General features: G+C 40.3%; 1 protein-coding gene across 1 annotated transcript in view; it reads right to left on the reverse strand.

Moving 5' to 3' along the window:
• Positions 1-20,414, reverse strand: part of adam12b (ADAM metallopeptidase domain 12b) — a 112,719-nt gene extending 92,305 nt beyond the window's left edge. Inside the window, exon 1 of the mRNA XM_037697631.1 lies at positions 20,254-20,414. Within this exon, the coding sequence (XP_037553559.1) occupies positions 20,254-20,362 (109 nt within the window). The 5' untranslated portion in view covers positions 20,363-20,414. The remainder of the gene's footprint in view (positions 1-20,253) is intronic.
• Between the last annotated feature and the right edge of the window lie 4,965 nt (positions 20,415-25,379).

A 25,379-nucleotide genomic window follows, 5' to 3' on the forward strand; every position in this document is an offset into this window, starting at 1 on the left:
GCTGTTTCCTGACTTCTAGTGACCCTCTGACATCACTAGAACTACACCCCTGATGGTTGTTTCAACCAATCAGGAAGTACCACATAACAGGAAGTGGATACCCTTTAAAAGGCAACACTTCTTGGAACGAGTCTTAGTCTTGGTCTTCACAAGGTTTAGTCTTCGTCATATTTTGGAGTCTTCGCAGTCTTTTCCAGTCTTGCTGGAACTTTCAGTCGAAGATGAGACTCAACTAAGTAGTGGATGGATTTGACCATGTGCCAAGGGTCTCTCCATTCCAGCGTAGTCACAGCCTGCCTCGGCTGTGACTCAACCCGAGCATTAAAAGCTCAACTTCTAAGGAAGCTTATTCGGTTGAACCAAGTACTTCGTCACGATTTCTGATGACCCCAGCTACTCTAACCAGAGACGCTGAAAAGGGAGCGTACCAATGGACTTCTGTTCCGGAGTGGATGCATCCTCTGCCAAGGTAAGAAAGTCGCTGCATGTCCTGAAGTGTACCGGAGGGCTGACCTGGATGTCGGAGGAAGGGTGCCATGTTCTGGTTCAACACATAACTTTCATCCATCTAAAACTTCCTCCTTAAATCTATTCCTCCTCTTTAAACTTCTCTATTTGCCAGTAAATCAAGCTAGATGCCTTCAGAGATGAATCAGTCTCAATCAGTAATGTTCTGTTGTCTTGTTTAGTAAAGCGTGCCAAGTTTATTAATCAGAAACAGATCAGCAAATCAATGTGTACATGTTTTGATGTTAAATTTTGATTCTGTAAAATAAATGACCACATTTATTCTGATGGGTCAAAGATAAAATGGCGTCTCATGTCACTGATTAAACACTCCACTCACAAGTTATCTTGGTCACATAACAGAAATTTAACTCGAAAAAGAAAAGAATCCGTTGTAATTAAACAATTAATATTCATTAATATTTCAGCACTTTGGTTGGCCTTGTTGCTGTTTTAAGTGCTTTATAAATAAAGTGGTATGGTATGGTATTCGTTGTGCTTGAACTAGCTTTAAGAATAATTAATTAGTAGTGAAGCTAACAGCTACATCACTACACTGATTTAGCATTCACTCTATTGCTTCTAACATTTTTTGCAATCATAGTGCTCACACATTATTTGCACAATTTCTTTCATTCATATATCAACATGTTCAGCTTGATAGTAAGCTATGAATTTTAGTTTGACTTTCTTTCATAGTTTTGAAATCTTTACTCTCAGGACCAGCGGTGTGTCCACTTAATTTGGATGTTTGGGATTTGTGAGGACCAGCAAAGACTCAAGGCAGACATGAATCAGTAAATTCTGCCTGTTTCCAAAACAAATGTTGTTTATCCGAATTCGGCTCCCCGGCTGGCCTTGACAGGTATCAAGTATATTTATGTCAATTCGCCTGGAGTCCCTGTAAAATCTATGCTCTGCCCCCTCCCCTCCCACCGAGGAAGTCTGTGGACCTATAAGAGGAATCCGGCTGAATAATTGTGTCATCATTTCAGGACTCTTGGATTCTCTCTGGCACCCTGGGTTGACCTCGGCACCCCTCGAAAGTGTTTACGGAGCTCCCCAGAGGGAACTGACTGATTATACCATTCTTGTCAGAACTCCTATAGTGCCTCTGGAGTGTCCTTGGACACGCTCACCGCTCTGGTCGTCTCTCCTCCCCTGCGGAATGTCTTCGTCACTTTGTGCCTATGTGCGTGGTGTTTTTTTCAATCTCAGGCTCTCTCTCCTCGGCCAAGGTGTGAGAGTTTGATAGGATTTTTTTTGCCTCCAAATCCTATAAATGTGTCACTTTCATAACTTTTTGTTTGTCTAAACAGGTCTCACTTGTAAATGAGTCTTCGAGGCTCAATGTGATTTATCTGTGTAAATAAAGGTTGATTAAGATCCCTGAAGAAATACCAGGAGACTTCAATTCCATTAAAAACATTGTTCTCTTTTAAACCCACTGTAGCAAAATTATTGTTGCTTTACTTTTATCTTCTTGTAGTAATTATAACTTTTAGCTATTGTTCTGCAAACTGTAGCTTTTGGCTAAGTTTTTTCTACATTTAGTTTTTAATTATTGTTTTGCTAATTGGAGGTTATAGCTACAATTTTCCTATTTTTTGTTGATAACTACAATTTTGCTCATTTTATCTTTGAGCTGGAATTTTCTATATTTACTTTTTACCTAGGGTGTTTCTTATTGCAGCTTTTAGATATGCTTGTGCTAATTTTAGCTTTAAACAACATTTTTGTTATTTTTTAAGCTTTTAGTGACAATTTTGCTAACTTTATTGTGAAGCTACAGCATTTCCTGTCTTTAGTTTTAGTGAATTTGCTAAGAGGTTTTTATCTATGCTTTTGCTAAATTTAGCTTTTAGTTAGTTTTGCTACATTTAGGTTTTAGCTATAATTTCGCTAGTTGTAGCTTTTAGCTCTGGTTTTGCTCATTTTAGCTGCTGTTCTACTTGAAATTTAACAGTTTAGTTGCCAAGAGTGAACTTATATCAAAGCTTTGGCTTTTGTCTTATGCTTATGCTGTTCTAATGTTCATTGAGTCCAGTTTGATTGTAAATAGGTGAGTATATGAACATCACAGCAAAACTTGTGCAACATTTTCAAATAAAATTAGCCTAAAGCATTTCAGCTTTACACATGTGAAGTCCTAAAGATAAGTTATTATAACAGAAATTGTAATGCAAACTAAAAAAAAAATAGACAGATTTTCCATAAAAAATGAATGTTTGGCCAATAAGGTTCAGGAAATTCCAGAAAAATGTTCAGCACTCAAAGCTCAAGCCAAAATATTTTTAAGGTGTTAATTATCCAATCAGTAGTTTACATTTTAAAGTTAGGGAAATTATGATGATGATGGGAATTAATATAATAATTATACTATAGTAAGAAAATAAGAGTTAAGATGGTTTAATAGTGTGAAAATTAGATGAAATCTTACATTTGCTGCTTTACAAATTTAGTCCTTACTAAGAAAAGCAATAAAAAAGTAATACGTTTGCGTCTCTAGGCAATAATAAAATCAGCCTTTATAAATAAATGTTTGAGGTGTCTCTTCACTGAAAATGTAATACAACTTTTATGTTACGCCTTTGTTTTAGGAAAATAAAACCAATGTTAGACAAAGCTCAGTTAAAGTTAATTAGGTTCAATACTTATTTACTTTTTTAAATTCCAGCTGAAATGTGCTTTACAATAAAGATTGTGTTGAAAGTCAAAAGGTTTCACAACAACTTTTAATGAGGTCAAAATAAAAGTAATATAAACACAACTAAACCCTGGAGACAGCACTTGTGATATTGCTCCACACAAAGAACAGTCCCCGAACACCTGTGGATCAGCGGATAAGAGCTTTGCTATGGATTGGATAATACTGGTGATTTAACGGTCAATAAAACAGCACCACAGAGCAGCACTCCTGACCTGCATCTCTGAATGCTCTCAGAAAGGTGAATCTCTCTGGTGCCTCCCAGAAAAGACTCTTTTGAAAAGCTTTTCCATCTTGTCCAGAATTCTGCACTGTTACACCAGTTTTAATTGCATTTGTGAATATATATCTTTTACAAACAACATATCGCCCGCCACTTTAGAGTTTTAAACTAAGATCATGTTGTTATGAAAAGGTGATGAAGTTGTAGTGGACTAGGCCTGATGTCAAAACTGACCATATGGGACTGAAACTGTCATTTCATTGATTTGAATCCAGAAATACAGGTTAACCCATCCTGAGACTTTCTTTCTTGAATTAATCAAGTGGAAAAAGACAATTCTCTATGATCATTACTATTTTACAAATGTTTTGATAATCAAAGTGTTTTGGTTCAAACAATGTCTACATGTTGAAGTGAACTAATCATTCTTATTTACTTAAACAGTAGTAATGATTTTTAATCCTCGATTCAAAGTGAAATCAAGTTAGAGTACGTTACAGAGTAATGATTCAATTTCTTGATCGTCTGCTTTGAAGTGAGCAAATTTGTAAGTGTGTCAAAGTTCGAGTTTCGGTCAACTGAAAGTTTACTGAAAAGAAATGTCATGTTTAACTTTTACAGCGAGATACTTGGTGAGTGGCTCCACGAAGTCTGGTTTTTCCATGATATCTTTCTGTCTGTTCTTAAACAATATGAATCTTTTCCTTGACTTTTAATAACACCTTACATCACAAACCACACCTCTGCTTTGGTCCATCGACCAATCAAAAGGCTCTCAAATGAACCGGAAGTAGAGCTCTTTAAAATGTGGGCACTTCCTAGTTCAAGCAGAGTTTTTTGGAGTTGACAGAAGAGTTCTGGAAGAGAGTTCAGCTCAAAGAGTTCAGCTCAGTCTTGAAGCTGCTGTAAGCTCAGTCTTGAAGCTGCTGTAAGCTCAGTCTGGAAGATGGAGCAGCAGTTCAAGCAGAGTTTTTGGAATTCAGAATGCAGAGAGTTTGGGAGTTCCTGAATGCAGAACGCGGGCATTCAGGATGCTGCTGAATTAGAATCAAGCTGAACCAGAGACGATTTTGGGAATTATAACTTCTGTTTGGATAACCTCACACGACTCTCGAGGTCTTTAGCTGTTCTTACGGAGACGCTGAACAGTGGCTAGAAGTGGGACTTCACGCCGGAACTGATCTATCTTCAGAAAAGGTAAAAGTCGACCTTCACCAAAAGTGTACTGTTGGGACAAGCTGATTTCCAAAAGAGCGTGCTGTTCTGGTTAAAACAGACAAATTCCCTCACACATCTCTCTGTAAACAAACTTCACTTTCCATCTTTAAACTCTCCTATCTGCTAGCAAATTAATCCAGATGTTTTCAGAAATGTCTGTGGTGAAGCAACGGAAAATCATGGCCGTGTGGTTTTCCTGGTTGTAAAGCTGATTAATTATGTCGTTATTTTCCAATTCTTGCCAATTAATGTAAATGTGTGATGTGTTAAACTTGATTCTGTTAATAAATGACCCACTGTCGTGGTGAGTCAAAGATAATTAACGTCTCACGTCCACATTTTATTAAATTCACTGCACGTATGTTACACAGTCCAGAAAAATGAAAGAACCCGTTTTAACAGTATGAATATATCTCCGTATGTCATACTACAAAGTTATAGTAACATTTTTAAAATACTATTATGTACAATCTCCTGTGAAATTGCGAGATGTTGCATGATTTGTTAGAGCTCTTTGTATGCGCTGAAGATAGATCTCAGCTACTTCCACATCCAATTTTAGCTCATTATTGGTATATTTTACAGAGTTGTAGACATTTATGTGTTGGCAAAGGGTGACTAACTGCAGCAGCCATCTTGAATTGAGGTGTCTTCAAAAGTTAATCAACAATAGATGTTCATCGAGTGATTTGTGAGAGTTTTGTGAAAAATATGTACAGCTATTCATGAGATATCTTGCTAACAGACAAAAAAACACAGTCACAAACACAGACAAAAATATTACTGTATTTTTTGCCATATAAGTCACAGCTTTTTGCATAAATTTGCAAGTCCTGCGACTTATATGGTGAAACAATGTATTTATGTTTTTCCCCCATATTTATAACCCAGTTTTTGGCTGAGATCTGCCGATTTCATTCATTCTGACGTGGAAAATATTGAACATTACCATTTTCAGCCGCTAAGGGGCCCACGAGCAATATGGCAAGCCAAGTGTCTCATTAACTGATAAAAGTGACTATTAATGAGACACTTGGCTTGCCATACCAATCCACCTTCGTCTCGCTCCGGAACTCCTGGAGCAAACGTCAAATCAGCTTCATTTCGCCGCGCTGCCCAGGTGAAATGCAGCTGATTTGATCATTAAAGTGCATTTATTAAGTAGAAGTTCAACTGAGACACACCTTTGCTATAATGTCGAGGAAACAAATAATTGTTTTTAGGTGGTTATCTTATTAAATTTCGAAGAAATGCTCAGCGAGTCCTCCCTCTGCGTGCTCCTGCTTCCGCAAATCGGTTTTTGAAACGCAACTGATTTGACCATCAAAGTGCATTTATTAAGGAAAAGTTCAACTGAGACACAGCTCTGCTATAATTTCGAGCAACCAAATAATAGTTTTTAATTGTTAATCTTGTTAAATTATTGTTAATGTCCTCCCCTGCACGCTCCCGCAGCCACCATTTGGCAGCCAATCAATTTTTGGCACAACACCAGCCCACATTTCTGGGTGGTCAGCGGTGATGCTTAATAGATGCAACTTAAATGGCCAAGCAATGTTTTTTTTTCCCACTTTATTAGACATATTTGGATTGAAGCGACGTATAGGGTGGTGCGACGTGTACGGCGATAAGTACGGTACTGCCCACCCCGATGGTGAAAGTCTCATAATTATGTTACCAAAAAGTAGAAATTAATTATATTCTAACAATAAAAAAAATAAAAAAATGCATTTGAGCAAAAGGTGTCAAATTAAATGAGCTCAAGTACTGAGATTAAAGAAAGCACAGATTTCACTTCAGCCTCTGATGCTGAAGGTAGTTCTAAAAAAAAAATAAAAAAAAAAATCTGTGGATTAAAATTGCTTTATTGTTTTCAGCAAACTGAGTAGCTCTATCAACGTCTTAGTCAAGGTTTTTTTTTTTTTTTTACATCTAATGACAAATACAAAAATAAAATGCAGCTGACCTAAATATAGCACCTGACTTGTGCCCTCAGGCATAAAAGAGCTTTTTTTATTTAACAAAGAAACAAGTTGAAAGAGGTCACTTTTAAAGGCAGCAGAGCTTTCACAGAGCTGTTTTATGAAGGCAAAATCAACACATAAACCAACTAGCAGAAATCAGACAAGGACTCTTGAGGGGTTGTGTAATTGGCAAGAATGTTCAGAGAAATAATAATAGACAGAACATAATCTTACAGCACCGACTGTCAGTAATATTACAGGTTATTACAATACGTCTTATCTCAGAAGGAAACTCAGCTATACGACTTGGATTTTTTTTCCCCCACTCTTTCTTGGTACATCAAAAGAATCCTTTCCTGCTCCCCCAGTAAAATGGATTCCTATAAATGTTTTCAATTAACTAGTACAAAATAAGCCTTTCTTCCTGATAGAGGTCTTCAACATGATGTCTCGAGACTAAAATAAGACATTCAAAAGCAGTAATTGCATTGTTTAAAAAAAGGAGCAGAGGTGCAGCTCTGTGAAGTTCTCACCACTCTGCCGCTTATAAATGAATGTTTGACGCTTGAAGCGACTTGAAAGAAGAAAAAAAAAAAACGACGTTCAGTTGGAAATAAGTCATTGGCTGAACGTTTGTAGAGCTTTCTCGTCTACTATATGACTAAATGTACAATTTAATTTTTCATCTTGAACAGCAAAATAAAAAGGCTTGCTCAAACAATCTATTCATATTTAGCCCGAGGCTGTCAAATACCTCAGTGCTGTCAAAGCATGAGGTATATCTGAGATATAAATAACATGTCCTTTGGCTTCAGTGCTCTGACAAACCCATCACGTTATTGGGCGCCAAAAGCAAAGGCAAAACTACACTTTAGACGAGTTACTTGTAAACAACAAAAAAGTCCCAATAAGGCAGGCAGCAGGGAGGGGGGTAAAGTGATGTCAATGGATTTTTAAACATAAGATTTGAGTTTGAGACCACGTTAACATTCTTATTTGCACTTGTTTTATTTTGCTTAAAGTTTACTTTAGATGTTAAATGCTGTTAAGTTTGCCTTAGGCACCAATGTCTTTGGTTAGAATTGGTTAATGATCGTGATCTCAATGCATAATCCAACATTGACTTGTTCTGATGAAGTTCCCTGAAGCATCTGCAATATCCGATGATTGAATATAAAAGCAGGCTAGCTTATGCTAAACTTGCCATGTTGACGCATCAATACCTCGTTTTTAGTTAACTACATTGTTGTTAGTGTCACCTTGGAATGGATGATCTGTGTGGCATTGTAAAACATACTGGTAACTCACAAAATCCAATTAGTTTTTGCTGTATCTGCTGCTTATTCAAGGCCAAGTCATGGATGCAGTATGTTCAAAAAGAAACCCAACCAACCTTCTTCCCAGAGATGCTCTCCAGGTCCGCCTGGGGGGATCCCAAAGTGTTACCAGGCCAGAGAGGAATGATCCCTCCAGTGAGTTTTGGGTCTCCTCCTCTGGGCTATGTTCAAAAGTCCTCCTTAGAGAGGCACACATGGTTGTTAGGGATTTTTTGGTCAAAGTTTAAAGAAGTTTTTAACTACTATGGCTGAGAATGTTAACTCTGCCCATGAACCATATGTTTGGGTTAGCAGAAAGAGCTGGATGAGGAGCTCAGTGAAGTGGTTGTGCGCAGGATAATCATGAATGTACCACCTTGTACATGCATATCTTGTCTTTTTTTTTTTACCAAATTTGTGTATTCTGCTTCTTTTTTATTATTTCATAAGTGTCTATTTCTGTATAATTAAAACATGCTACTGGATGCCTTAAATTTCCCCCTGGGTATGGATGGATGGATGGATGGGTCTGTCTGTCTGTCTGTCTGTCTGTCTGTCTGTCTGTCTGTCTGTCTATCTATCTATCTATCTATCTATCTATCTATCTATCTATCTATCTATCAATAAATCAAGGTCACCTCTGAGTCTGTGAGCTCGGCTGAACTGATAAGCATATAAAAACAAGCTTCACACTCTGCCAGTGGCAGATACTTGTGATTGGGTTTCTTGTGTGTACTTCCTGTACATCTGTGTAACCGGTCTGAAAATCTGTCCTTGCAAGTAAAAATCAGTTAAAAATATTCTCCTGTCATCAAGTGTGGCTGCTTTTTAGCAACTGAGATATCCATCCATCCATCCATTATCTTTACCCGTTTGTTCCATTTTGGGTCACGGGGGTCGCTGGTGCCCATGTCCAGCAATCACTGTGCGAGGGGCGGGGTACACCCTGGACGGGTCGCAAGTCCATCGCAGGGCCACATAGAGACAAACGAGACAAACAACCATTCAGTCTCTCACTCACACCTAGGGACAATTTAGAGTTACCAATCAGCCTAACATGCATGTTTTTGGTCTGTGGGAGGAAACCGGAGTACCCGGAGAAAACCCACGCATGCACGGAGAGAACATGCAAACTCCACCCAGAAAGGCCCCTGGACTGGGGTTTGAACCAGGGACCTGCTCGCTGAGAGGCAGCAGCTCTACCAGTTGTGCCACCGTGCTGCAACTGAGATAGAGCAAGAATATTTTTCTCCAACAGTAGTATTTTTTTTTTCATTTAGCCTTTATTTATCCAGGTTAGTCTCATTGAGCCACGAGAACTCATTTTCAAGAGAGACCTGTTTAGGGAGCACATGGTGGGGGTTAAGGGCCTTGCTCATGGGCCCAGAGTGGGGCGAATGAGGGTGGGGGCAAGTGTGGGTGTTTCACCTACCCCACCCACAATTTTTATGTTGTCGGGGCCGGGGTGTGAACCGGTGATCTTCGGATCACAGGCCCACCTCTCTAACCTCTGCGCCACCACTCCCCCAAATGTGTCATGTGTGCATAGTATCTTTCGTGCAACTTAGTTTGCTGTGGCGACCCCTGAAGAAGTGTGCAGCCGAAAGAAGGAAAAAAAGTAGTATCTTAATCAGATGCCCTAACCACCTCAAACTGACTTCTTTCAATGATGAGGAGTAGAGGCTTTACTCCAAGAGCCCCCAATGAAAGACCAAAGCCCATGCTCAATAATCCAGGTATAAAATCCAACAATGTTCAGTCAGGTCATGTGGATTTTTTTTTGTGTGCTGAGATGTTTTGCCCTCCATCCGAAGGACTTCATCAGTGTATCAAAGATCATTGTACAAGTGTATTAGTTTCTTTCATCAAAAGAAACCATCCAGATGACCTGACTGGACATTGTTGGATTTTATACTTGGATTATTGAGCATGGGCTTTGGTGTTTTGAACCAGTTTGACATGACTGTCGACGAGGGATAAGGCGGGCACCGGAGCAGAGGGCGTGCCCCAGAGGCCATCTTAGCACCAACATATCTGGGATTTTTTTTTCCACTTTGGAGTAGGCTGTTGGTAGAAATCAGTTTTGTTTGGTGTTTCTTCAGACAGATGAAGCCCTTCGGATGGAGGGCGAAACGTCTCAGCACCAAAAAGAAACCATCCAGATGACCTGACTGAACACTGTTGGGCCCCAATGAAAGATTTCCATGTCATATATTTTTGGCTGAGCCCTACCACCCTACAAAGGAAGCACATGCCAATACAGTATTTATATTGGCATGCTTATAAGCAATATCTAATAATGGGAATGTTAGCCTTTAAAAAAATAAGATTTTTTATGTTTAAGTTTTGCAACCTGACTGTGGTTTGATCAACCATGTAGGGAAATGTTTGATGTATTTTACACTTGGAACAATATTATTTTGATTCCTCATGCAGGTACACTAAATATGTAAGGGAATATTTCCTTGATTCGTGTAGCAATACAGATATTTACTGTATGTATTGCCCAATGATAACTAAGGATTTTTCAGGTAATTGTTCTGGTTGGTTTAAAATGTTATAACAGTATTCTTTTGTCTTACTGATAACATGTTTCACAACACAACAAGTAAGTTTCTTTCAGCTGCTCCCTTCTACAGGGGTCATCAAAGTGTGCAAACTCACATGAAACATTTGGCATTTGTTTTACACCAGATGCCATTTCTGATGTAATCTGGGCTTGAACCCGCAACCTCAGGATTGCAAGATCATGACACTGACCACCAAGCTACCACAGCCCCACAACAACACAGTTATAAAAAAACTATTATTATCATTTTGTAATCAGCTTCTTCAAATTTCCTATAAAACCTAATGGTTTAATATTTCAGAATAAAGAACATTTTAAGTCCTCCTACATGCAGTGGGTTGAAAAATAAATTAAACTGAGAGCCCCACAGTTTTTCCCAATCATTGAGAATGTGAGTGGCCCTTCACTGCCTCATTTGAGCAGTTCCTCCTTCTGTCAGTTCCCATATCGCTCACTTTCCCTATGATGACACATAGGAGTAATTAGTGGTGAAGTTGAGGATGGTGTTAATCCTGGACGTGGGGCCTCACATCCTCATTCCAAACAAAACACCTTGTTATTGACCTGACAGAGCAATGATTGGCTCACGATGAAATAATAGTAACACGAGCCTTCTCAGGGTGGGTTAGTGAGATTTACTTGGGTATGCCATTCCCATCCTGTGGAAGCAACAGTGAAAAAGCCAATTCCCATCTTGTCTTGTACAGATTTAGGTATTACGTTTCAGAGCCACAGGGATTTTAGCTGGGAGGATTTGGGGATTAACAGGAACTTATCGCACATGCCACCTAACTGACATTTGGGAGGGAGATCGGTTTCGGTGAAGTTGATTTTAGCCACGCAACCAGCTTGGTTTTATGGATCAGTTGGTCAGTCTGTCACTTGTTCATATGAACATTTTAATTAAAATTTTACAACTACTAGGACAATTCTCACTGAAGGTTTTATTATATTAATTGTTTTTAGAGGATGATTTGCACCTATTCGATAATCTCATTTTCTGTGCTCACATTACTAATGGCATGTAATAAAGTTTTGATTTAACTTCACAATCAACAGAGCACATTTGGTCAATAGCACTCCACATAGATGCAACACTCAACTAGCTTTGTGTTTGTATTTAAACTGTGCTTTATGTCTTTTTTTTTTTTTTTTTCAATTTAAAATTCCTTGACAGTGCCATTGTGGTCAAAGCAAAGTACACACAAAAAAAAAAAAAAAAACACTAGTACCAAGGTTTACCTTTGACTGTTTGCTATTGCTTGCAGCAATGTTAATATGACCCACTTTTGCTAGATTTGCATCAGGTCCCACAGGAAACATGGGATCCTAACCCCAAATACTGCCTTTAAAAGAGGCATTCATCTAATATGACTCCAAAATAAACTGGCCTGGTGAAGAATCAGTACTACACAAGTCAATAAAATATCTACTTAATGTACCAAAAAAATTCTACAAAAATATATTTGCAGTAAAACTTTTGTGTTCTTTAAAAGCAGTGTTTCCCAACCCTAGTGCATTTGGACGTGTCCCTACTTTAACACAGCTGGTTTAAATTGATAGAGAATTACCAAGCTTCAGCAGAACTTGATGACAAGCTGTCAAGGTAATCTATTCTTGAAACATGTGTCTTGGAACAAGGAGACATCTAAATCCTGCAGCAACATATGACATGTGTTTGAAAATAACTGCTGAAAGTGTGAAACTATTACCATGATAGACTGAAATGTGATATCAGCCTGTTAAACAATTCTTCTTAAATTTTGTTTTCAGTATTTTTTGAACACATTTGAACTCAATGACACCATGAAGCACAACCTACCCCTCATACTGTTAACTTATAATGTTATTTCTTCTGCCATCAGGCTGCTTAACAATGAAGGAAGCATGCAGCTCCAAGTCACTCCTGTGGCTTCACCACATTGTTTTATTGTGATACTAATCTTTGTTGGTGTATTGTTGTGTGTATTTATTCTTAACACTGTTTCTTTTGTAGATCCATCCATCCATCCATAATCTACTGCTTGTTCCGAAGTCGGGTCGGCGGAGCAGCAGCTTGAACAGGGAGGCCCAGACATCTCTTTCCACAGCCACCTCTTCTAGCTTTTTTTTTTTTTGGGGGGGGGGGGGGGGGTACCCCAAGGCATTCCCAGGCCAACCGAGACATTTAGGTCATTTTCCAACTGATAGTCCGGTAGATTCTGTTCGATTGGGGACTAAAATTCGGAATATTTGTTTACATTTTCATCTGGTGTGGTTCGCATTCACACGAGCCAACTCTCGCCTGTGGTGGCGCTGCACCAAGAACTACTGAAAGAAATGACACAGCAACCTCTGAAGAAGACACTGAGCACAACTTACTTCTGGAAATAAAAAACAAAAATGGAATGGCATCAAATTTTAGTGGTTTTATGATTTCTGTTTGGTCTGTAGCACATATGCCAAACAAACTTTTTTTTTCAATAATGGACTCAGTATGAGCGGAAGATGAGGCAGAAGACTATGGAGAATGTTGTTTTTCACACAAGGCGGCTGAGACGGCTCTGTATGAGGTATAAGAAATGCATGTTTGTTTTGGTTGTATTTACAGAGAATGCTTTGCACTGTAGTCCACTTCCTGCTTTTGGAGCAGTCTCCGGTCCGCTTGCATTCACAATGCATTTGAACTGTGCTAGAGTTCACTTCAACCAAACCAAGACCTTTAGGCATTTAGGCGGACCAGAGTTCCGTTTTTTGGTTCGCATCAGAGTTTGATTGTGCATTCACACCTCCCCAAATGAACCAGACTTTCTAGGCAAACAGATTAGAGTTTGATTAAAGCGGACTAAATAGGGCTGGTGTGAATGCACCCATAGTCTCTCCAGCATGTCCTGGGTCTTCCCCGGGGTCTCCTCCCAGTTGGACATGCCCAAAGCACCTCCCTATGGAGGTACCCAGGGGGCATCCTTGCCAGATGCCCAAACCACTTCATCTGTCTCCTCTTGATGTGGAGGAGCAGTGGTTCTACTCCAAGTCTCTCCTGGATAACTGAACATCTCACCTTATCTCTAAGGGAGGGTCCAGCTACCCTGCAGAGAAAACTCATTTCAACCACCTGTATCCGCAATCTCATTCTTTTGATCACTACCCAGAGCTCGTGACCGTAGGTGAGGGTAGGAAGGTACACTGACCAGTAAACAGAGAGCTTTTGTGGGTATCTGTGAAAAAGGTGATCTGGGACCAGTCATAGGAAATTGCCTCATTGGGATGAATTAAGATTTGTGAATCTTTATCTAAAGGAATCAAATTGGGATCTACAGACAGTATTTCATTGTGCTGTGACTGTTGCAGACTATAGTTTCTGATCAGCGCTGACAAGACAATCTCTAAAATGTCTCAAATAGTTCCGTAGGGGTTCTCATTTTCCTTGCTTGAGTTGCAGAAGCTCTTAGTGTAACACGTTTAAAAAAAATTGTGTAAAACCACATTTCTCTCAAAATAGCTCCAGAATTGCCACAGCCATCTCAGATCTTTTTCTGTTTAGTTTCTGCAATTTGAAAGCTCTAGAGCTGTATTTTGATGCCAACATGTGAGCTATCCTGTTACAGAAAACAGAGGCTAGAGCTCTGAATGTCCAAGTCCAATTGGGTTTTTGCATTCTCTGCCTTCTATATTCCGCTAATATAAACTATGAGCATTAAAGCCAAATTTTATTCCATATATAAACACATTTATCTGCAGCATGACAATCTAAGTGCCTTGTGATGAACACAATTATAAAAAAGGTGTGTGCAATCACAGATCGCATATCAGAATTGAGAAGCCCATTCAACCTCTATCTCAGAGGTCTTTCTTTTCAAGAGGTGTTCATCTCGTATGATATTCACCCAAACTGCTTCTATTCTTTCCATCGAAAGCTGCAATATAAAGGCCAACAGCTGAAGAGCTTGGTTGGACCCAATCAACAACATCTCAAGATAAACACACCGATACAGAGGTGTGTGACCTTTCTGTTGTGAAATTATTGATGTCGGGCAACACAGCGGTTCAGCCCTACTGCTCAACTATGAGTCTCAGAGCCGAATCATATTGTTAGGCTTTCTTGTTTTGTCCTTGCTCTCACCCAAGCAAAACCCAATCTTTCTTGAGATGGGTGGTCTGTCACAAGAAAAGAAACAAACAGCAGCTGCCGTTCTAAAGACGTTGCGTGTTCAGCAGCGTGTGTGTCGGTGTGCATGCGTGAGGGAGAACACGGCTCTTTTCTCGTGCTACACCTCAAGCCACTCATTCATTTTCAAAATGAAAATTGACGACTACGCGTATGCACTTCTCTCAAACGCCCCGTCTCCTGTCACCCCGCGTTATAAAAATGTGCGGCTTGCTTTTTAAAGATAAGTCGCAGCAGGAGTGGCTCAGTGTTGCTATCCACTTGACATCTATTCATTATTCCTTTCTTTCGCTTTTTTCCGTCCTCGGTAGACGTCAGACATTTCTCTTTACCGCAAACAAAATAGACCTGGAAAAAGATGTATGAGCGCGTCAGAGGACAGCCTCAATCGCTGCAGCACAGGTTTGTGTGTTCATACCTGTCTTTGTGTCAGGCTGATGCAGATTGCGGGGAGGCATGCGTCCACCCTCTTCAATCAAACACTGACTGCAGTTTGTCAGGGCTCTGAAACGTAGTGGTTTGCATTCAAACACCCTGATTTCTCTCATCCTGCAGGTTTGCAACATATTTCCCTCCTCCTTCACGTCACACTAATGACACAAGGAAAAGCTTGGGGCATTCATTCATGTGTGCACATTATGTTGTGAGTTTTTATAGTTTTGTAGTTTTGTTGCCATCTCAAAACACCCATCTTATCTGGCATATCTGAAACTCTGTTAGCCACAGGCTGAGTAGTAGAAAGCTGATTCTCACTGATGGCTATAATGACCACTGATGCTTAACACACTGGGACGCTTCTAACTGTGCTTGTCCTCCTCTCATGGCCGGCAAATCAATGCCAGCCTGTCCTCAAAATGTCAAGCGGCAGCTACCCCAAGGGTTTGAAAGATAAACCGGAGTGAGGTTATTTCCTGAATGGTTTTAGCAGAAAGGATTCTTCGTTCTTTTTTTTTTCTTTCTTTCTTTCTTTGTAACCCCTATGGCAGTCGCACGACAGCATTTCACCGTACACTGAGCGATGGGTTTGAGTTACTTCTCCGGAAAGTGTGCTGAAAGCTAGACAAAGTTCCTTGGAGACCAAATGGTGTGCTTGAATTTGCTTTTAGGGCTTTTTTTTTTTTAATATTAAAAAAAAAAATCTCCTCCACCAGTTTGTTTAGAAAACAAAGACGTTCTAATCTTTCTAATTAATTCTGCCTGTCGGTCACATCTGACCAGCTGATATCCTCCAATCTTTTCCAGGTCACTTGGCTTTGTCTCTAATTATTTATCAAGTCCCCCTCTGATAAAAAAGAAAATCCTGAGAAAGGCAGTTGTTATTCAGAGAAGGAACTGAGTCAAACAAAGAGACAACTATAGATGGACTTGGTAAGCACAGGCTGCTTGAGTTTTGTCCTTCTGGGACTATTTTTAAACTTCAGAGCACAAGTGAGCTCTAAAACACACATATGGTTGTTGTGTTACTCAAATCTCCTTAAGTGACTTCTGTCAAGGTCATTTTGAGCTGACCTACCACTATTTATGCACTGCTGTTCCAAAAATGATCTGCACCAACATTTTGAAATCAAAGAGAAACATAAAAATCTCTTCGGGTTCAGGTGCCACTTCTAGACACCAGCTATTGTTTAAAATATTGTTATTAAAAGGTCTGCAGAGAAGTAAATCGGAAAATTTCTGGGTTTTACTGTGGAACATGAAAAAGACTATTATTATTGTGTGAATGTGTTATGAAGCCTTCATATTGTGATCCATTTTTCTTCCGTACGTTTTTTTTTTTCATCTTTCTTGGTTCACATTTTTTTTGTGCTATTTTACCAAATCGTATATCAAAACAGCTCGTTCAGGAGAAGAGTGCCATGACTTTTAGTGTTGGTGAACTTTAGCTTTTTGAAATATTTAACCTTTTCTGCCATTTTTTTCTCTCAGAGAAAATGAATTCAGCTCATCCTTCACATTTTCAGATCTGTTTACAGCCTTTTACTGCTCCTTTCACATTTTGTTCTGCTTCAGTTTCTTTCAGCTTCCATGTGCAAATTTTACTTTCCACTGTTTTTCCAGCTGTTTTGTGATCCTTTTATATTATTTCTGCCAACTACATTTTTGTGTTTCTGCTAACTTGATCATTTCAGCTTGTTATGCTCCTTTCAGCTTATTTATACAGGATTCAACTTTTTTGCTATTTATTTTGCTGTTTTATGCTAATTTTTACTTTTCAACTAATTCCACCTTTTTGGCACGCATTTCAACTTTTGTCAGCCTAATTCAGTAAAAATGTACTCTCCAGTTCCTTCTGGTAATTTCAGCTTTTTTCTGCCTTTTTAGCTACTTTTCAGCTGTTCGTATGCTAGTTTCAACTTTTTTCAGATAATTTCCACTTCTTTCTGTTCATTTCTGTTTCTTTAAGCCTAATTGGGAAAACTTGTGCTCTTTCTGCTTTCTTCTGCTAATTTACGATTGTTCTACCTTTTCAGCTACCTTTTTAGCATAATTAGCTAATTTCAGCTGTTTTCTCATCAATTCAAGTTTTTCATGTTAATTTCTGCTACTTTCAGCCAAATTAACTTATTTATGCTAATTTCAGCTTGTTATGCTCCTTTCAGCATTTTTCTGCTCTTTCAGCTACTATTTAACTCTTTTTATGCTAATTTTAACTTTATCAGTTATTTGCACATATTTGAGCTCATTTCAGTTCTTTCTGCGTCCGTCTGGTAGTTTAAGCTTCTTTGTGCCTTTTCAACTACTTTTCAGCTTTTTTTTTGTTGTTGCTATTTTTTTTAGCTAACTTCTTCTTCTTTTTTAGCTCATTTCTGATTATTTAAACCTAATTCAGCAAATATGTGTTCTTTCTGCTTTCTTCTGCTAATTTAGGCTTGTTCTTTCATTTCAGCCACATTTCAGAATTTTTATTTTAGCTAATTTCAGTTGTTTTTCATTAAGTTCTTCAGCAATAACCATTCACACTGAATTTTTTGCATTTGCATTTATTTATTTGTAGTAGTAGTAGTAGTAGTATTAGTAGTAGTAGTAGTAGTAGTATTAGTAGTAGTAGTAGTACTAGTAGTAGTAGTAGTAGTAGTAGTAGTAGTATAGTCGTCAAATTACCATCCTAAATTAGAGTTCTCTGGTTTTTGGAGTTCCCTCTCCAGGATTTTTTGGATATTTCAACTTGATTTAAAACTATGAATCATCTCAAGAACTTGTCATCAAGTTGCTGATGACCCATCATATTCAACCAGGTGTGTAGAAGCAGGAAATCCTGGCTTAATGAGCAACTTTCCTCAACTGGACAACTACAAAATCACTACAAAGAAAGTCTATTTTCAGATGCACCACTTCACTTGAGTAACTGTGAACACAAGCGGTTTTGAACTCTAGCCAGGTAGCTGATTGCAACTGAGTGCTGGCACACCGAGAAATGATTTGGCACTAGAGGACGCATGTCAGTCAGCTGTCTATGTTCGGCAGCTTGGGCAGTGGTAGATGCAACACTGGCAGAGTTACGGTGGTCCAGACTTGGGATGAGCGAGTCTGTTTCAGCCATCAGCACTAAAGCTATAGCTCACGACAAGAGTACACTGGCACTACTTCATGTCTGGTTTAATCTGGCAAGGCACTTGTTACAAATCTGGCTTAGAAATTTCTGTCGGATTTAGGGCACTGGTAAGCCAAATCATTATGGCTAAAAATCTATTTATGGAACGAATATTATGTTCAGCCAGCAAGCTAAGCCTTATTTAGCCATTATGTCTTTGCATTTCTTAGTGATGTAAACAGCTTGTTATACACCAAAAAATGCATCATATCAAAGCTTAATTGGCAGCAGATGACATTCTATGAACTTTATTTTCTTCTTGATTGAGCTCAGATGCTGTGAATAAACTCAGGAGAGAAAAAAATACTTTTCAGACAGCTTTGACGTTTATTTACTTACCTGCCATCTGTCGAATTTTTCTAAAAAGCAGATCATATGCCAAATAAACCCACCAATTGTATCCCGATTCAAGCCTTTTATAAAGTGAAAAATGATATTTAGGTGTTATTATGATAGTGCCAAAAACCCATCTTCCCAAGCCCTTCACTGTTGGAATGCTAATTTTACAGTCAAGATTTAGGAACAATGTAATTGATTGGTGTAAAAGAGTGATTAGTACTGGAGAAAGGAAATCAATATGACAGGAAGCTGGAGTTAAACAGCAGCTCGTGCAGACATCAGTTAATGTTAGATGTAAATACATGCATTGGGGCATCCTCTGAAATTATTTGCTTTATAGAGTTAGGTGCCCCAGTTGTCATGGTGATCTTAAACCCTTTGTTTTAGTTGCAGTTTTCCTTGCAGCAGAAGGAGTTGTCTATTCCTGTGTGAGCATCACCGCACATGCCTTTTATCCTCACCTTCACAGCTCCAAGCAATTAAAAAAGAATTACAACAATAAGACATCTGGACCATCCAAAGAACCCTGCTGTTTCACTATAAGACCAGTGCAGAGGAGCATTAATTTGATTTTTTTATATATTTTTTTATATGATGGGAACAAGAATTAAAAATGAAGTTTTATGGGAAACTAATACTTGTCACTTGTTTTACTATTAAGCAATAACATGAGGGTTGATCAAATATAAGCACAATGCTATACCAAATTAACCAATTAACTTAGTCTTATGTAATAAATTATGCTTTTATTAATTGAAAACCCCTTGACACAAATTTACAAACTGTAGACAAGACACGGCTGCAGCCCTGTCTCCATCGAGGTGAAGCAACGCCACGATAAACAGGTCAGATAAGAGACACAAGTCAATATCCTGCAGACATCAAAGAGCCTGCTCTATTTCAACACCCCTACTATTCCTAAAACACCGTTTCTGCTCCAAGCATTTATTTATGAGTTGACCCCTGTGAGTGAAGGCTTGCTTGACCCCACCCGGAGCTGATGCGAGCAGTAAGCACCACCTGAGCTGCATCTTTCTGCTCCTGCTGGGGATGCTTGGCTGTAATTAGTGTGCAGTTGTAGCAAAATTGTAAGTTAGCACCAAGTTTTAAAAGATGTTGGTTAAATTATAAAAGACGTGGCTGTTATTACTGTGGGGAGTATCTTCTACAATAAAATGTGCATAGGAGTATTTTAACATGTTTGTGACCTTATTTATAAGCAAGGCTGTTTGTAATATATCATGAATTTTAATATTTTGCTTTTCCTCACATTTTATTTTTATTTTTTTTTAACTGTGGGACTGTGTTTTGTATATAGCTCGCACAGTCATCACCGTCCTGTCAGATCCACAGAATAAATGTGGTTGCTGTAGAAAACAACAGCAGCTAAACAAGATCCTGTTTTGGTTGCAGAGATAAAGCTGCATCCTCCTCCATGTGTAACTCATGTGTTCGTCTGACAGCAGCATCACTTCCTCTTATTGTTCCATCTGAGCGCAAAGATGGATCTAACAAAACAAACTCCACTTCCTCTCAGCCTTGCTACCACAGCAGGGCGGTGAGATGTCGCTTTAACTTGAGAGAGAAAAATCAAACTTTATTGCCATGGAGTCTGACAAGAAGAGCTCAGCATCTTGACGAACATAAGCCCACAGTTCTGCGTGTACTCACCCTGCTTTGTGCTGGGATGCTCGGTGTTTTCTGCAGCTGTGCACAGGCACCAGAGGAGCAGAGGCAGGGTTAAAGAGCCGGAGTTCCTCCCCCGACTCCAGGTTCTCATCGTGGCCGGGCTCGGTGCGGTGGAACCCGGGCAAAGTGTGCGCGCAGACCGCGGCGGCTCAGCGCGCCTCCACCAGACACCCCCACCCCAGCAGCTTGGCAGGACGGACTCAAACACTTCACAGTGAATTAAAGATACAATTTTAAAATAAATAAATACACGACTCCAACGATGAGCAGCAGCAGGCTGTCAGAAAGTTTCCCTTCCACGAAGCAACGTTAAGGCTGTGGAGACGCACATCTGGATTCCTGCGTGGATGTGTCCGTTGCCTTAGAAAGAGACATAAAACACCTGGAGGAGAGGATGTTGGAGAGTAGAATGAAGTGAAGCAGCCGACTTGGTGTTCCCTCCCCAGAACCGGGAGCAGCAACACATCGCCATGTGCGTTTTGGACTCTGCAGGGTCCTAAAGGTGGTGCGTCTTTAACAACTGGCTGCCTGTCAAATAATTCCCTCTCAGGCACTGCAGCTGGAGGGTGATGAGTAAGGATTTGAACTAGTATTTCCTTTTTTGGGAGATAATGTTTTTGGACTCATCTGTGTGTTCCTGTGTTTGTCTGTTAGCAAAATATCTCAGAAGCTCTTGGGGAGATGTTAGTGAAACTTTCCGAAAGCGATCAATGGACGCACATCTACAACTCGTTGACTTGTCGTGGACCTGCTTTTGAAAATGCAGCTGGTTTAACCGTCAAGGTGCATTTATTATGTAAAAGTTCAACTGAGACACACCTTTACTATAAATTCGAACAAACAAATAATTGTTTTTAGGTGTTTATCTTGTTAGATTTTAAAGAAATGGACGGACTCGCCCTCTGCGCGTTCATGTTTCCAAGTATCTGCTTTTGAAAATGCAGCTGATTTAACCACCAAAATGCATTTATTAAGCAAAAGTTAGACTGAGACACTTTTACTATGATTTTGAGCAAACAAGTAGTTGTTTTTAAGAGTTAATCTTGTTATATTCTTATTAAAGTCCTCCCTTGCCATTTGGCAGCCCATCGATTTTTGGCACAACACCGGCCCACGTTTCCGGGTTGTCAGTGGTGACGCGAAACAAACGCGACGCGTCAATAGATGCGACGTATATGGTGAAGCAACATATTTATGGATTTTCCACTTTATCAGACATATTTGGACTGATGCGACTTATAGGGCGGTGCGACGTGTATGGCGGAAAATATGGCAGCTAAGCTTGATCTTACATGCACATCCAGATCCATTTTGCATCATAGTACTCAACATGAACACACAACTACAAACTGAGTATCAAGAAAAAATATCCAGCTAAAATCTCTATTACTGGCGTGAGTTTTTTGTGTCTATGGGCCTGTATAGTTGGAAACCAATCAAACTGTCATTTTTAATGACAATATAATTTTAGTTAAAAACTTGAAAGTTATTGGCAATATGCATTCCTTCAAGCAATCATAGGCCTTTTATTTATTTACGATGTTACAAATGATATGTTGGAGGACTCCTTATTTCAGCTGTTCCCTCTTCAGGGGTCGCCACAGCGAGTCATCCTCCTCCATCTCACTCAAGAATATGCCTAAATAATATAATACACATAGCTTCTACCCCTCCCTGGGCTGCTTCCTTACTGTGGTGGAGGGGTTTGAGTGTCCCAATGACCCTAGGAGCTATGCTGTCAGGGGCTTTACGCCCCTAGTAGGGTCACCCATGGCAGACAGGTCCTAGGTGAGGGACCAGACAAAGTGCAGCCAAAAAACCCAGATGATGAGAAAAATAAACGGACCTAATGTTCTCTTGCCCAGACATGGGTCACCGGGGCCCCACTCTGGAGCCAGGCCTGGAGGTGAGGCACGCGGGCGAGCGCCTGGTGGCCAGGCTTTTACCCATGGAGCTCGGCCGGGCACAGCCCGAAGAGGAGACATGGGTCCCCCTTCCCATGGGCTCACCACCTGTGGGAGGGGCCAAAGGGGTTGGGTGCCATGCGGGATGGGTGGTAGCCGAGGGCAGAGACCCTGGCGGTCTGATCCTCGGCTACAGAAGCACGAATGAGGGAAAAATGGAGCGTGAGATCGATAGGCGGATAGGTGCAGCGTCAGCAGTGAAGCAGGCGCTGTACAGGTCGTGGTGAAGAGAGAGCTGAGTCAAAAGGCGAAGCTCTCAATTTACCGATCGATCTACGTTCCCACCCTCATCTATGGTCACGAGCTTTGGGTTGTGACCGAAAGAATGGGATCTCGGATACAAGCGGCCGAAATGAGTTTTCTCCGCAGGGTGTCTGGGCTCTCCCTTATTAGAGATAGGGTGAGAAGCTCGATCATCCGGGAGAGACTCAGAGTAGAGCCGCTGCTTCTCCACGTCGAGAGGAGCCAGTTGAGGTGGCTTGGGCATCTGTTTAGGATGCCTTCTGGATGCCTCCCTGGTGAGATGTTCCGGACACGTCCCACCGGAAGGAGGCCCAGAGGAAGACCCAGGACACGCTGGAGGGACTATGTTTTTCGGCTGGCCTGGGAACACCTCGGGATTCCCCCGGATGAGCTGGCCCAAGTGGCTGGGGAGAGGGAAGTCTGGGCCTCCCTACTTAGGCTGCTACCCCCGCGACCGACCCCGGATAAGCGGAAGAAAATGGATGGATGGACATAGCTTCTAATGATATCCCCCCCTTCATATTTTTAGCGTGCTCTTTTTTATTTTAAACTTTAGGATGTGTGCCTTTAGGACACAAACAATAAGGTTGCCCAAATTTTTCTGAGAAACAACAGCCTTGTGCACGTTAATAAGTGAAATAAATTAGAACAGCTTTGACAATGGCAGGATTTATAGCACTGTCTCTAAAACGTTATATAAAACACCTGTTGATAATAATAATGCAATATGATATTTGGATATATATATATATTTATATATATATGTAAATAATATTAAATGTAAGCTAGTGCTCTGAATAAACCTCACTTTATATCTATTTGTATATCCAGACACAAAAACTTTACACAGGCTCCATCTGTAGCTTGTGCTCCCCACCTGCTCTGCTGCAGCCTCATGTTTTTGTAGTGTGTATGTGCTGCAGGCAAAATATATATATATATAAAATAAAGAAGTCACAGATGCATCAGCACAGCTTTCACTTTACCCCATAACCTCACAGAGGCTACAAACCATGAAAAGAAAAAAACGGCACCGACTTGCGTCTGAGTTGTGAGTTTAAAACCTCACGGTGCGCCTGCACATTTCCATTTCCTGTCTGAGGACATTTATTACACCCCGCTCCCTGTTACTCACTTGTAACTGTTGAGCTGATTATTGCCTTGAAAGGCTCCTCTGGCTTTCTGTGTCTTTTGCTCACCTTGAGATTCTTACATGCTCGAGTCATAGACGCTGGATTTAGGCGAGGAGGTTGTATCATGTAGAGCCACGGTTCCAAAGAGAGGACTGCTCAGATAAGATTTGTCCCAAACAAGTGGCGAATGATTAACAAAGTGGCTCTGTGTGGATGTGCACAGGTGCACTCTGTTAGTTTTAAAAGCCACCGAGGTAACCTGAGGGCAGTTGAGTCAGTGGAGGGGCCTGTGCTTACATGTGACATGCAGACACGGTTCCTCAGAGAGAGGAAGGCTGAGTGACAACAGCCCGTCTCCTCGTGTGCAACTCCTGTCAGTCAGTGCTCATCATCTGAAGCCTTCCTACACAGCAGCAGAACACTTCACCACTGTTGGGCGGTCTCCTCCGTAGCTCACACAGGACACAAATCAGCAGATATCAATACTTTTTATTACACCTAGGAGCCAAAAATCAATCAGCATGAAATGTGGCGGCAAATAAACTCAAGCCTTTATTAATCATTCAGCTTTCCATTTTAAATGCTGCGTGTGTTTGCAGTCAACACACAACACCACACTTCAGATGGACTGGGTGTGTGTTTTCTGCTCACGCTCATCCCCTGCTCTTTCCTAATCCCAGCGGGCTCTGGTTAAATGCCACAGAGTTGTCAGTCACCTTCACAGAGCCTATATGGTCTTTGGTCCCAGGCTGGGCTCGGGACTCTCCTCTCGTGATGAAGTGTCATCTCTGCTTTGGAGCTCCGTGACAAAGATCTCTTTCAGAGGCGCTGGCGGTCTCTTGAGTTCGATTAGCTTGAAGGTCCGTTCTTCCAGATTGGAGGCTCCAGAAGCCTTGGAGCAGACGTGAAGCAAATGATGAAATGTCTTTTGTTTTTTGTGTGTGTGGAGAACACTGTTGATGGAGGGGGGGTTGCTGTAACTCGGTGGGCAGCGCAGCGCTCTTGTACTGTTGATGCTGCAGGTTTGAGACCAGGTGGTGTCAGGAAGCACATCCGTCGTTGCCTGCAACCTGCGGCTCTGGGGCCACACGTGGCTCTTGGGTCCCTCTGCAGCGGCTCCATCAAGCTTTGACAACAACTAACAGAAAACTGAATTTCATTCATGGTTATACAAACAACAAAACTGGAGAGTTTTAACAGTTTTCCTGTAATTTCTTTCACAACAATGTGAATATTCACTTTAACTTGATGCTTTACTTTTTCAAAGGATACTTCATTTTTTTCCACCTTTAAAATATTACATATTAACTTTTCAAAAATTTAGTTTAAACTTTTTTTTTTCATTCTTTCCATGGATCTGGTATTTTCTGTTGTTTTAATGTATAGATATAAATAATTTTTTATGTCATGTCGGGCCTACTGGTCGGGACAGCCCTCTCCAACAAACTTGAAGTGGTTCATGGTAGAGGTGCACCGATAAATCGTCCGGCTGATTTATTGGCCCCGATTTCCTTAATTTTGAGAAATCGGACGATACTTGTATGAGAAACTGATTTTACCGATTTGTTTTTTAGTTTTAACAATTGTCTAAACTTGATTTATATTTCAGAGCACTACCTCATGGCCAGTTAAAGCAAGTTTGTATTGTTTCTAAGATTTTGTTCACAGGTATGTTTTTCAATAAAATAATATTGGCAAATTGAAAGGTACATTGTGACCTATCTATCTATCTATCTATCTATCTATCTATCTATCTATCTATCTATCA

The sequence above is a fragment of the Nematolebias whitei genome, chromosome 1, assembly GCF_014905685.2.
Source record: "Nematolebias whitei isolate Nwh7 chromosome 1, NemWhi1, whole genome shotgun sequence".
NCBI lineage: Eukaryota > Metazoa > Chordata > Actinopteri > Cyprinodontiformes > Rivulidae > Nematolebias > Nematolebias whitei.